Below are 14,739 nucleotides of genomic sequence, written 5' to 3'. Positions count from 1 at the left end.
GCGTGACTGGACAAAAAAATACAAAGGCTAAAGACAGCAATGTAGACCTAGGTCGTAGTGTGCTGCACATGATGACGACATCACTATATATTACTATAGCAGCACACCTATTCCCAAGAGACGCAAGCGTGAAAAAGACCCCGATATTTTTAAGTGAGAGCTGTGCGTGGCGTAACTGACTAAGACAGGCCTGGGATCCTGGTTATTGCCTCCCGATTAATGCGCGGGTACCTCAGGTTCCTTTGTGTTGTTCAGTTCCCTAGATAGCAGTGCTGGGGCCGAAATCTCCAGCTTAACCGTAAAGTTTTATGCTGCCATACGGTGTTTCAGCGCATGTCTGGGAGTATGGTATGGAGTTCGTTACCCATTTACCATTTTCTCTTAGGAGGTAACCATTGTTTGCTCGCAGTGGTACCCAGTTTCCTTTTTTTCTATCACAAAGCAATGAGAGTTTATTGTGACCTTTATTCTAGGATATAAGACAATTATAGGACAATTACAGGAGGTGATCAATCTTAAAAATATTCGAGCTAGTTACTGGGGTTGACTGAAGACTGACTGAGAGGTTGGTAAGCCTGTGAGGGGGGGATTGTCAGCGAAATTAATTTTATAGCACTTAGCAATTTTATCCCTAAGAGATAGCAGAATAAAATAATAATAATTAAAACAACCGCTAAACATTCCCTGAAGAAGGACTTTTAAAAAGTCCGAAACGTTGGCACTCTGTTTTGGTTCTCCATTTTAATCTTCACACGCCTCCAAGACCCCAAGGAATAGCATTTTGCCGAATTTTACACCCTAAGAGATAGCAGAATCGGAAAATCCTTTAACACCCCCTAAGGGGTAGGAGTTGGTCGAAATTTTATACTCTAATAGATAGGATGATTACCCCGCCCCGTCCACTTTTCTGGAGAGTCCTGGGTTTAGGTTTGCATTTTTAGTCAGAGCATTCCCAGAGCCTATATGTCAGCGGCAAGATCTATTGAAACCTATTGCGCATGCGCACATTCGTTCAATAATCAACATGTCGGCCGGACTCTAATGGAAAGCTGTGTACAGTAGCTCTAAAAGTTCTGTACGAAGCAGAGAAACTCAACCATTGACAGAGCTATAAGGTACTTTAGGTTAGCAAGACACGAATTCTTTGCCGAGGGGTTGTTTGAATTGTTTATTTGGTGTTTCTTTTTCCTTGAACCCGAAGGTTAATGCTTAACATCCTTAAGTAGTACAACTTTTAGAATTTATACGATTTACTGAGTCTTTACAGACACTTCACAGATGTAATGTTATGTGTTTATGTACTTAAAAACTGACACTTTGAATCATTGCCCTGTTGTGCAAGAAACGTCCTGGAGGCCTTATTATTTTAATTATTTATTTTTATAATTATTTTATTTTTTTAAATGATTGTAACTTATAATAAAATAATATTTGGTATAAGTTTTTAGTGAGTATAATGGGAGTTATCTTAAGAAAAATGCTGGATCTTATACTTGAAAAATAAAATGATGCTGTGGAAAGTCCAGTACCAATACGCAAATCATGTAATACTTGTACAGGGTCCTGAAATATTGCCCATCTTTCTTAATCATATATCTATCTTTTTCTTCCTAGTGTGCTTTGCTGGTAGTCTGATGCTTGCCATGGCTCACCATAATCATTATTCTGAGAAAATTAACCTTAAAAGGCAACATTCACTTGTGTTTTGTGATACAATTGAGCAGCAGATGCACGAGGATATAACTCGAAAAAGGCAAGCTACAGATTCAGGTGTTTTCAAACCCAATCAAGCAAGAAATTACCATTCTTATCATGATTTCAATAAACCTGAACAGATGCATAGCCACGCTTTTGATACATGTACAGGACCTAATAAACAGAGAATTGGAAGTTTGCCAGACAATTTCTCAAACTCACCAAGCTCTAATAGAAACTCACTGTATATTAGAAATACCACAAATTCCAACAACATTGACAATTTAACAAGACAAATGGGTTCTTCATCAGAAAGCAATAATTTGGTTGCTCAAAATAGGTCTCCATTTCCCCATCCTGTCAAAAAAGCTCCTAATTTTTCTGTCATTGAAAAAATAGTCCCAGGACACAGGCAATTCTTAGATAGACCTTTTGCTCAAGCCAGAAGACAACTTGCAGATAAAAAGCGGCAAAGTTACCCAGCACAAAATGAGCATGGACACACAATTAGGAACGATAGGCGTGCATCGTTGGGGTCTCCCCCAAGATTCAATGACAAGGGGCCATTAAAGAGGCGGCATTTCTCGGAAGTTACACCCTCCAGCTATGATGGCTACAGTAACAAAAGGTTGCGGCATGGTAGTGGACCTCCAGTGGGGAATGCTCCGTGGTCTGATGAGCAACAATATTCTCCCCATTGCAGTTATGAGACTCCTTTTAACATTGATACCGTGAGTAGTAGATGAACGTTTACATTTAAAATAATGTAACAAGTGTCCCACAAAATAGTTGCAAGTCATGCACACGTTTTTGATATGTGCGATATCAACACTTTTGTAGCTTATTATTCTTTTCTCAAAGGTTGCAGAAAAAGGAGAGCATCCTACTTCTTCCAGATTTCACAAGAAGAACTCCATGTGTGTTGTTGTACTTATGGCTTGCATTGATTTTTTTGCAAGACAAATTGCCCCCAAATGGTGTATGTGTGACAGAATAATTATTGTTTTTGCTCAGAATAACATAAGAAAGTCATTTATTACAAGGATGTCCATGGGTGACTTAGAGCAGGATTCTAGTGCACTAAAACAATTATTTAAGTTGATTCTTATAGGTTTACTGTATTCTCTTTTTAAGTTGAGCAATGAGATTATGGCTGAATCTGAGAAGAATCTACAAACAGAAGCCACTCTGGAAAAGAAAATGAAACTCAAGCAAGCACTTGAGAATGTTTTCCAAAGAAGCTTCCCTGGTTAGTTTTAGGCATACGTACAGTACTGAGTACTTTAAATGCAACGGCATTTACATCCCTTTTATTTGTTTTCTAGGGTGCTCTTTACATCTGAGTGGATCATCTGTGAATGGACTAGGTACTGATGAAAGTGATGCAGACTTTTGTCTCATGCTCACACAATGGGGTGAGGTAAGTTAAGGGAAGAATTACTCATTCGCGTCCAATTGATAGGCTACCAGAAATTATAGTAATGTTTAATTCTTGCAGTGTTCTCTTTTGTGCTGTTGTGTAGCACAACAAGATCAATCTGTCAGTCAGTGGAATGGATATTTGACTGCAAATACAGTACAAGTTTCTTAGATTGATAACGGTCAGGGGCGTACACAGGATTTTAACAAGTTTCAGTCAAAGCATTCAAAAGCTGAATGAGGGCAAGGCCCCTCATCCCTCATCCCCGTGGAGATCTCATAGCTCCCGCTTTTGGGTTTGAAATTGGCGTCAATGCGTCAGACTTGAGAACATTACACGATCCTCTGTCATCTTTGATCTGAATTAGGACTTCAGTCGTCTTGTAGCACTGAGTGACATAACAATATGTTTGGAAATCATCTGTAGACTACCATGATTAAGAAAATTATAGTTTTTATCCTCATCATATATAAAACTACGTACATGCATTCATCCTTCAATGAATTTCAAGATCTAGTTTCACAGCTCCCAATGGATATCATCACAATGAGCGAAACTTGACTCAAGGACAACTCCGCCCTCCTGGATTACGCTGCTTTGCCTGGTTACACAGCTCTATTTCGAAACCGCGAGAGCACACGCGGCGGTGGCGTTGGAGCCTACATTAGCGAGTCAATTCAATATAAACGTAGGAAGGACATTGAGAAACTTCAACCTGACATGGAGCATTTATGGATCGAAGTTCAAGGGCATAATAAGCATAGCAAAGCGTTGATTGGTGTCATCTATAGATCAGAACGCGTTGGACTGTGTCCAGCTGACTGGCTGGATGCTTTTGAATCATTGCTGGCCCACCTTACTATCTCTTGGGATGGATTACTTTACGTGACTGGCGACACAAACGTCGACTTATTGCCGCCCTTATGCAAATATGCACAGAAGTATCAATCCATTCTTGACGCTGCCGGATGTTATCAACATGTAACAAAACCGACTCGTATTACATGCATCTCAACAACTCTCATTGATCATATTATTACTAATAGGCAGAATTGCATAAATGCCACTGATGTAATTCCTGGGTGGTCAATAAGTGATCATGAAGGCATATTTGCATGCGTTAATGTGCGAATACCTCGGTATCAACCATGACACAAATGGATTAGATTGGAGAAAAATTTCGATGCAAATGAGTTTGTTAAGGACTGTGCTACTTTACCTCTGTCTGTTATTTACGGTCTAGATTCACCGGACGACACGGTGCAGGGATTTAACACCCTTTTTACCGAGTGCATCGAAAGACACGCTCCCCTTAGGAGGATAAAGGTCACACGCCCCCCTGCTCCTTGGATGGACTGCAATGAAATACGGGAACTGCAAGCGAAGCGCAACAAATTGATGCGTGAAGCCCATACTAAGAACACAGTTGATTCCTGGGTTGCCTTTAGATCAATACGCAACAGGATTAAATCTGTAATAAATAAGTCTAAACGGGCATTCATAACTAACGCACTCTCTTCCAAACGACCTAAAGACGTGTGGAGAGTTATACATCGTATTCTCAACCCCAGTCCCAAACCTCTTCAAGCGGACCCAGACAAACTGAATAGGTTCTTTGTTACAACCAATGAAAGGACATTAGGCACTAAGGCTGACGATCGATCAGGCCTTATTGAACTTGTTAACAACTTTGTTGAGGATCCATTGCCCTCCCGTCCATCTTTCAAATTACGATGTGTTTCTAAACAAGAAGTTGAACAGGAAATTAACAAGCTACGCTCTGATACGTCAACTGGCGTGGACCAGATACCAGTGAAATTTGTAAAGCTGGCTAAGGAACATATCTCTGGTCCTATCACACACATAATTAACAAATGCATCTTGACATCAAATTTTCCTAAACTTTGGAAGATAGCAAGAATTTCTCCAATTCCAAAAGTTAATGAGCCTCGCTGTGATGCCAATCACCGTCCCGTGTCTATTCTACCAACACTATCTAAACTCATGGAACGCTTAGTTCTCCATCAGCTTGTTACACACATAAATGGTGAAGCTCTTCTCTGTCCAACCATATCAGGATTCCGCAAAGGCCATTCGACATCTAGTGTTTTGTTAGGAATCCGTGACGCCCTCTTACGTGCGTGTAGTAGGGGAGAGGTAACGCTTATGGTTTGTGCAGATTACAGTAAAGCGTTTGATACTGTTCAGTTTAAGTCTGTCCTTATGAAGATGCACTGTCTGGGCTTCTCAAAGGAGTTTCTACTATGGATGGTCAATTACCTTACGGATCGAAAACAGATGGTGCAAATAGATGACAGAAAGTCAGACATGGAAACAGTGGAATTCGGTGTCCCTCAGGGTTCTATCCTTGGTCCGGTTATCTTTAATCTCTATGTTGCGGATCTCCAGTCTGAACTACAGTGTGACTGTTTTCAGTACGCGGACGATACCACTTTTTACGTCCACTCAAAGCCCAGTGATTTGGATACATCAGCAGCTCAAATAAACAAATCATGGCAAACCTGAAGGACTATTCCAAGACCAGTAATTTGGCTCTGAATCCTTCCAAAACAAACTTGATGCTTATCTCTACGCCTCAAATGGCACGTTATCATAACTTAGAAGATCGGAATCTTGCTATTGTCTGTGGAGATGCTGTGCTAGAAAGAATTTCATGCACCAAGCTATTGGGTGTCCATGTGGATCAACATCTCTCCTGGAAAACACACGTAGACTCTTTGTTAAGCTCATCATATGGGACTTTATCTATGCTACGTCGACTAAAAAATCTGGCACCCTTCCATGTAAGGAAACATCTAGCAGAGAGTTTAGTCCTCTCAAAACTTAATTACGCCTGCATGGTATTCCATCCTCTGCCTGCATATCAGGAAAAGCGACTTCAACGCCTACAGAATTCCTGTGCTGGATTCGTAATCAAGAAATTTGCTGGGTTGGAAGACGTCATTAAATTAAACTGGCTTCCAGTTAAAGAGAACGTGAAATTTAATATATTAAAACTTGCTCACAAATCTTTATACAATAATAGCTTTCCTGAATATTTAAGACTAAGTGTTCGCAATGATACTGGATATAACTTGAGGTCATCAGCTGCTCCTGTTTTCTCAATTCCTAGAGAATCTGGAACTTTCCAACACTCAGCTGCCACTCTTTTTAATAAACTTCCACCATCGCTTAGGAACACTTCGGACTACAATGCTTTTTGTAGGAACATTAAGAAGGACTTAAGACAGTCACTTTGAATACACGTTTAATCGACATTTTATATACATATTCTTAAATTGCATATAGATATTATAACTTAGAACTTACTATATTATAATTTTTTTTTTTTTATCAGTAGTGTATATTGTAGTGTATATTGTTAATTGTAAGTATCTTACAGAAGAAGAGCCTCTTAATTGTTGGAATCTGTAATAAACCATTATTATTATTATTATTATTATTATTATTATTATTATTATTATTATTATTATTATTATTATTAAACATTTGATTTTTTCCCTCGTTATGCAAATAAGATCACCAAATTTTTTTGCTGTCCAGTGACTGCAGGCCTATAGGCTGTGTACGCCCCTGATGGTAGGGGTATGTAATAGTATAATAGTGTAATAGTAAAATGTTCTCCTCTAAACACCTGCCTGGATGGTACAGTATTACCAACAAGCTCACTTTTGTTTTAGATTGACCAAAAACAGGAAGCAAGAAGAATCCTGATGATGTTGAATCGCATTCTTCAATCTTGTGGTAAGAGTCTTATTATCAGGTGCTTACAAGGGCTCAAAGTTAGCTTTCATGGTGGTCATATTTGATTCTAGGGTTTTCAAAAAGCAGCGAAAAGAGATAATACACAAATTAGGCAGCAACAACAACCAGAAACCTGCGCTATAGTGTCTTGTAGACTCAAAAGAATTTACTGTGAAATACTGTAAGCTTCTCTGTCATACTGTACATGTTACAATAAGGTTTGTGCACTTTTGTAAAAGATACTGGTAGTCTTTTGGAGGTTGTTATACTGTATTGGAAAATGTAACAGCCTTAAGAGAAAAGAGGGTATGTTTTTTTTACTTACTGTATCAGGGAATACCATGCATTCAATGAAATCTTATTTTGTGTGACTAAAATTAAAGCTGTGACATCACACGGAAACTTGTCTAGAAAAAGTAAGGTTTCAGCCCTGAGGACAATGTTGTGTGGCTGGTTTTAGTGTCTTAATTCTAGAGGGGAAACAAATTGCTTTTCATTGGTTAGTAATGGTTCTATTACTCTTTTGTAGATTTTATAAGAGAAAACCAAGTGATCTTTGCCACAGTACCTATTGTAAAGTTCGTTGATGCTGTGAGGTAATTATGGCTAAAAATACAGATGGTCCATCTATTCCATGCAACTTGTTTGAATTCCATATAATAATCCCAAGAAGCTTCCTTTATTATAAGCAACCACATATGTATGCCATTTTCTGTTCCTGAGTGTAATTTTTATGCTTGAACTGAGGTATCCATCATGATCAGTTAAAAAATAATATAGATTAACAGAAAATCATATAACCATGAAGCATACTGTATACTGTAACCTTCCAGCCTTATTTTTAAAGCAGACACTTGAATTCAAATGGAGGCTACACTACAAATTGTCCTTATTAAACATACTTGGCCTTGAGTTTGGCTGTAATCAGCTTGCTCACTATTGTCAGGTTTGTTGTAGCAACCAATGCAACAGTTCAACTCAAAACTTCAATTGTGTTTCAGCAATTGCGAGTGTGATATCAACATAAACAACCATGTTGTAAGTGTATGATGCTTATAATTGTGTATCTGTTTTAGTTTGAATTAACAATATTATTGATAGCTATCTATTGTCAATGAAAATATAAAGTAATGCTCATTAAATATTTTTTTTAGGGAATCAGGAACACGCATCTACTGCGCGCCTACTGCCTGGGTATGCAGCATAACAAGAGAATTATAGCTGCCAATTAGAGAATGTCAATAAACCATAATTGAAGTATGATACTTTATTAATTGAATGAACCCGTTACCCGCTTTGAAAAGCTATTGAAAATGGATAGTGACTTAATATTATTGTTTGGCAGCGTAAAATGGTGGTGTGATTAGCATTTATTAAGTAAAAGTTGGTTTCCAACATTCTTAAGGGCCCACACAACAAAATTATAATACTTTTAGTCATTTTCACTAATTTCTGTAGGACTTTATTTAACATATTGTAAGAGGGGCAATGTTTTTCAGCTTTGGTTATAAGGCTACAATTTGACAAATTCATAATTTTTTTTTCATTCCTCCCCCCATGTTTAGTGTTCTGTCATGGTCTCCACACTGTTCTTGTACCTTGTTGTTTAGAAGAAAAAAAAAACACTTTTGCCTTTTCCTGTGCATGGTGTAAATTTTCCTTCCTTTTGCCATTTAGTTGATAGTAGGGTTAAGCCTTTGATTATGATCGTGAAGAAATGGGCGAAGAAACATCAGATAAACGATGCTAAAGATGGAACACTCTCCAGCTACGCCCTCAGTCTAATGGTCATCAACTACCTGCAGTGTAAGTTATGCAACTGTCATCAGTGTCATTATGGCATCAGCATCAACATGGCAGCATTTCTATCATCAGTAAATTAACATAACAGTCACTGATGTCTCTTTAACTAACACAAACTTAGTGTAAGGTATGCAGCTGTCGTTAGTGTCATTCTGTCATCAGCATCAACATCAGCATCATTTCTATAATTTGTGAATTAACATCACAGTCATTGATGTCTTAGTAACCAACGTAAAGTTGCATTAATAACTGCTGTACCTGTTATTATTTGATGTTATTGGATGTTTTTCGTCCCTTATGCAGAATGTCACATCATAATACAATGGGTGTCATGTCATCCCATTCTTTTTTTCTTGTTTAATTCAGTTACCAAGTCATCATTATAGGTGCAATAATTCATCCAATTTCCTGTTTTAGGTGGATGTGCGCCTCCTGTTCTTCCATCTTTGCAAAAAAAGCACCAGGTTGGTTATAAGTCATTTTTACAAAAAAATGTGGTACTGTACATATATGGTTATTCAGGTATACGTAGTAGATACACCCTAAAAACTGTGTAAAACTGTGATCAGGTATTTTTTTTGAATTATATTAACATCTCAAAATAACCAAAACAATATAATGCTGATCACAAGACATCATGATTTCTCTTCTAGGATTTATTCTCACAGCATCGTGATGTCACCAAACTGTTGGAGGAGGACACTGCAAGTGTTTTGCAGAAACGAAGGTACTGTACACTTCTACATACAGAGAATGCCAAAGGTACACTTACTAACATACAGAGAATCCCGAAGGTACACTGCTAACATACAAAGAATCCTGAAGGTACACAGCTAACATACAGAGAATCCTGAAGGTACACCGCTAACATACAGAGAATCCCGAAGGTACACTACTAACATACAGAGAATCCTGAAGGTACACTGCTAACATACAGAGAATCCCTAAGGCACACTGCTACATACAGAGAATCCTGAAGATACACTACTAACATACAGAAAATCCTGAAGGTACACTGCTAACATACAGAGAATCCTGAAGGTACACTTACTAACATATGGAGAATCCTGAAGGTACACTGCTAACATACAGAGAATCCTGAAGGTACACTTACTAACATATGGAGAATCCTGAAGGTACACTGCTAACATACAGAGAATCCTGAAGGTACACTTCTACATACAGAGAATCCTGAAGGTACACTGCTAACATACAGAGAATCCCTAAGGTACACTTCTACATACAGAGAATCCTGAAGGTACACTTACTAACATATGGAGAATCCTAAAGGTACACTGCTAACATACAGAGAATCCTGAAGGTACACTGCTAACATACAGAGAATCCTGAAGGTACACTGCTAACATACAGAGAATCCTGAAGGTACACTGCTAACATACAGAAAATCCTGAAGGTACACTACTAACATACAGAGAATCCTGAAGGTACACTGCTAACATACAGAGAATCCTGAAGGTACACTGCTAACATACAGAGAATCCTGAAGGTACACTGCTAACATACAGAGAATCCTGAAGGTACACTGCTAACATACAGAGAATCCTGAAGGTACACTGCTAACATACAGAGAATCCTGAAGGTACACTGCTAACATACAGAGAATCCTGAAGGTACACTGCTAACATACAGAGAATCCCTAAGGTACACTTCTACATACAGAGAATCCTGAAGGTACACTGCTAACATACAGAGAATCCTGAAGGTACACTGCTAACATACAGAGAATCCCTAAGGTACACTTCTACATACAGAGAATCCTGAAGGTACACTGCTAACATACAGAGAATCCTGAAGGTGCACTGCTAACATACAGAGAATCCTGAAGGTACACTGCTAACATACAGAGAATCCTGAAGGTGCACTGCTAACATACAGAGAATCCTGAAGGTACACTGCTAACATACAGAGAATCCCTAAGGTACACCACTAACATACAGAGAATCCCTAAGGTACACTACTAACATACAGAGAATCCTGAAGGTACACTGCTATCATACAGAGAATCCTGAAGGTACACTGCTAACATACAGAGAATCCTGAAGGTACACTGCTAACATACAGAGAATCCTGAAGGTACACTACTAACATACAGAGAATCCTGAAGGTGCACTGCTAACATACAGAGAATCCCTAAGGTACACTACTAACATACAGAGAATCCTGAAGGTACACTACTACATACAGAGAATTCTGAAGGTACACTGCTAACATACAGAGAATCCTGAAGGTACACTGCTAACATACAGAGAATCCTGAAGGTACACTACTAACATACAGAGAATCCTGAAGGTACACTACTAACATACAGAGAATCCTGAAGGTACACTACTAACATACAGAGAATCCTGAAGGTACACTGCTAACATACAGAGAATCCTGAAGGTACACTACTAACATACAGAGAATCTTGAAGGTACACTGCTAACATACAGAGAATCTTGAAGGTACACTGCTAACATACAGAGAATCCTGAAGGTACACTGCTAACATACAGAGAATCCTGAAGGTACACTACTACATACAGAGAATCCTGAAGGTACACTACTACATACAGAAAATCCTGAAGGTACACTGCTAACATACAGAGAAACCTGAAGGTACACTGCTAACATACAGAGAATCTTGAAGGTACACTGCTAACATACAGAGAATCCTGAAGGTACACTGCTAACATACAGAGAATCCTGAAGGTACACTGCTAACATACAGAGAATCTTGAAGGTACACTGCTAACATACAGAAAATCCTGAAGGTACACTACTGACATACAGAGAATCCTGAAGGTACACTGCTAACATACAGAGAATCCCTAAGGTACACTGCTACATACAGAGAATCCTGAAGGTACACTACTAACATGCAGAGAATCCCTGCTAATAAGGGCAAAAGAAAATGTATAGGTATAAAGCATACAGAGGGACCTCTACCATTTTCAGTCATACACTTAAGCTATGTACAGTATCTTACAGTGTGGTAATCTTTTATTTGGGCCATCGTCACAGTGATGTGAGGCAACTCTCCCCCCCCCCCCCCTTCAGAGAATCCTGAAGGTACACTTACTAACATACAGAGAATCCTGAAGGTACACTTACTAACATACAGAAAATCCTGAAGGTACACCACTAACATACAGAGAATCCTGAAGGTACACTACTACATACAGAGAATCCTGAAGGTACACTAGTACATACAGAGAATCCTGAAGGTACACTTACTAACATACAGAAAATCCTGAAGGTACACCACTAACATACAGAGAATCCCTAAGGTACACTACTACATACAGAGAATCCTGAAGGTACACTGCTAACATACAGAGAATCTTGAAGGTACACTGCTAACATACAGAGAATCCTGAAGGTACACTACTAACATACAGAGAATCCCTAAGGTACACTGCTAACATACAGAGAATCCCTAAGGTACACTACTAACATACAGAGAATCCCTGCTAATAAGGGCAAAAGAAAATTTATAGGTATAAAGCATACAGAGGGACCTCTACCATTTTCAGTCTTACACTTAAGCTATGTACAGTATCTTACAGTGTGGTAATCTTTTATTTGGGCCATCGTCACAGTGATTTGAGGCAACTCTCCCCCCCCCCCCCCCCTCCTCCGTTCAGGCCCATTAACAACACATTTTGTAGTGTAATTCTTTATTTTTTTTTTCCTTTTAGGAGTTTCATGCCCAGGAATAACCAGAGTGTTGGGTCCCTTCTTGTTGGTTTCTTCCAGTACTATGCCAACACTGTCAAGTAAGTTTCTGTAAGGGGGACTCTGGATTCACCATGGATGTGATCTTTCCTGAATGACTCCTTAGGCATTTTTCCAGGGTTTCCCCTAAAATTTAAAGAACCACACTCTAAATTAGTTACTTTCTCAACAGCTGGGACAAAGAAGTGCTGAGTGTGCAAGAGGGGGCACGTTGTCCACGAGATTACAAGTGGAGAACCAAGATGATGTGTATCAATGAGCCATTTGATGGGAATAACGTTGCTAAGACTGTCTACATCAAAGCCAAGTTTAAAACTATCAAAATGAAGATAAGCCTGGTAAAGCATAACTGTTATGATAATGATAATGATGATGACTAGTGTGATGGTGATGATGACTATCATAATGTGACGATAATGACTATGAGGATGATGACAATGATTGTGATGATGTCTATAGTAATGATGATTCATCATCATCATAGTCATCATATAGTCATCATAGTCATATGATGATGTTTCATGACTATATGATGACCATGATGATGATGGTGATGATTATGTTGCTACCATTAATAAAGATGCTGGTGTTGTTTAATAACTCCGGTTACTTTGCTTGTGCATTGCTGGCAGTTGTAGAACTGCTGCTACTTTAGATGATGGCTCTTTGACAATGATGATGGTGATTGTGATTGTGATTGTGGTGGTGATGAGGGTGGTGATGGCAACAATGTTGATGTTCACGATGACAATGGGGAACATGCTTGCTTATAGCATCCCTGAATGTGCCACTGATGTTTTGATATTTTTCCACAGGCAGCCCACACTTTGCTGGTCTCTCCTTCACTGAAGAGCATACTGTAAATACTGCACAAATCAGGAAACCCAGTGTCTTTAGTCACAGCTTCTAATGCTAAACAAAAAGAAACCAGATGACAAAAGAGCTTGAAATAGGGGAAGAAGGGAGCAGAGGGATGGGAGGGTATGGAATGAGAGATGTCTGATCACAAATATGCTTGGCTTGGCATGATTTTCATGCCTACTAACAGCAATGCTCAGATTTCAGGAAATGGTGAAAATATAAGAACAGTTGGAAGGGGACAGGATGGGGAGTTGTGGAAGGAGGTTGAGAGACAGCATGATCAGCAGAGTAAGACGGAGGCAGAGGGTGCAGCATGATGGGGAAGGGGATAGTAAAGGGGGTGGGGGTGAGAGTAAGGCAAATGAAAGTCAACAAAAAGAGGGTTCAAACAGAGGTTAAGGGTTGATAAGGGAGGGGATATGAAGAGGTTTGGGAGGCTAAAGGGCATGTGTAAGAGGAAGAGGGACGGGAAGGAGGTAAGGTATGATGGGGAGGGGTATGGAAAAGGGGCAAGTTGTTATTTGAATGGGTACAGGTAGGATGCGAGGTGTGAGGGGAAGGGGGTTGGGAAGGAGCTAATGTGTGAGGAGAAGGGGTATGGAAAAGGGCGGGAAAGGGGCAAGGTGTTATTGGAAGGGGTAGGGCGCGAGGTGTGAGGGGAAGGCGGACGGGAAGGAGTAAAGGTGTGAGGGGAAGGGGGCATAAGGGAGTCTGAAACAGGCATTGTTAGAAGGGTAAGGGAATGGCCAAGTGTGTAGTGTAGAATGTAACAGGACAGAGGGTACTAAAGGGAATTTGAGGATATGAGGAATAGGATGAAATGCTGAAGATGACATGCGCAGAGAGTGGTAACAGGAGAAGAGGGGTGTGGCAGTTAGTGAGCTGAGGTTAGTTAGTGAGAATGAGGTTAGTTCGTGAGGGTGAGGTTAGTGAGGATGAGGTTAGTTAGTGAGGGTGAGGTTAGTGAGGATGAGGTTAGTTAGTGAGGGTGAGGTTAGTGAGGTGAGGTTAGTTAGTGAGGATGAGGTTAGTTGGAAACGTGTGATAGCTGTCAATTATGGGTGAAGTGAATATATAAAGGAAGACTTAAATGCCAAATGCATAATGCCAATACCTCTTTACAAATGTTAAAAACTGTTATCGTTAATGGCGTTGATGTTCAATGGCAAGGCACAGCGTCTACTACAGACACGAGAATCTGGAAAAATGTATAGTAGGTATAATAAATGTATAGAGAGAGAATGTTTGTAATGATATAGAATTCAATAATTAGCTTAACTATAGATCATCATATATTTATTTATATAAAGGAGTTTATTAATAAAGAATATAAATTTTTAAAATCGTTTGATTTATTTGGTGTTTATTTCCCATTATTAGTCTACTTGTTCATTTACTGAAGAGCGGCAAAGACTCTTTGCGAACTCATAGTCTATTTGTTCATTTACTGAAGAGCGG

At 39.2% G+C, this 14,739-nt stretch overlaps 1 protein-coding gene and 1 long non-coding RNA gene across 3 annotated transcripts; both read left to right on the top strand.

The window, feature by feature from the left end:
* The first annotated feature begins 987 nt into the window (after positions 1-987).
* On the top strand, positions 988-14,624 carry LOC116601459 (poly(A) RNA polymerase GLD2). Its single transcript, XM_048728012.1, has 14 exons — positions 988-1,115; positions 1,615-2,426; positions 2,830-2,944; positions 3,021-3,115; positions 6,817-6,880; positions 7,410-7,476; positions 7,882-7,918; positions 8,035-8,074; positions 8,558-8,686; positions 9,101-9,147; positions 9,337-9,410; positions 12,384-12,461; positions 12,593-12,758; positions 13,236-14,624. Exons 2-14 carry the CDS (start codon positions 1,635-1,637, stop codon positions 13,281-13,283), a joined length of 1,752 nt encoding a protein of 583 aa, XP_048583969.1. The 5' UTR covers positions 988-1,115; positions 1,615-1,634; the 3' UTR covers positions 13,284-14,624.
* Positions 9,417-12,138, top strand: LOC125563141. 2 transcript variants are annotated; one of them, XR_007308147.1, is made up of 2 exons: positions 9,417-11,548; positions 11,973-12,138. It is a non-coding gene; the product is annotated as an uncharacterized LOC125563141 (long non-coding RNA). The 2 variants fall into 2 exon arrangements; XR_007308146.1 differs by having other exon boundaries at positions 11,850-12,138.
* Positions 14,625-14,739: the final 115 nt, after the last annotated feature.

This window comes from Nematostella vectensis, chromosome 5, assembly GCF_932526225.1.
Source record: "Nematostella vectensis chromosome 5, jaNemVect1.1, whole genome shotgun sequence".
Taxonomy (NCBI): domain Eukaryota; kingdom Metazoa; phylum Cnidaria; class Anthozoa; order Actiniaria; family Edwardsiidae; genus Nematostella; species Nematostella vectensis.
This window is presented reverse-complemented; position numbering and strand designations above follow the sequence as displayed.

What these genes read in the sequence shown, in the direction of transcription:
- LOC116601459 (XM_048728012.1), top strand. Translation starts at nt 1,635, where the DNA reads ATGCTTGCCATGGCTCACCATAATCATTATTCTGAGAAAATTAACCTT. An exon ending in AGTGTTTTGCAGAAACGAAG is followed by an intron (nt 9,411 to 12,383) that starts GTACTGTACACT and finishes TTTTCCTTTTAG; the next exon opens with GAGTTTCATGCCCAGGAATA. An exon ending in TCAAAATGAAGATAAGCCTG is followed by an intron (nt 12,759 to 13,235) that starts GTAAAGCATAAC and finishes ATTTTTCCACAG; the next exon opens with GCAGCCCACACTTTGCTGGT.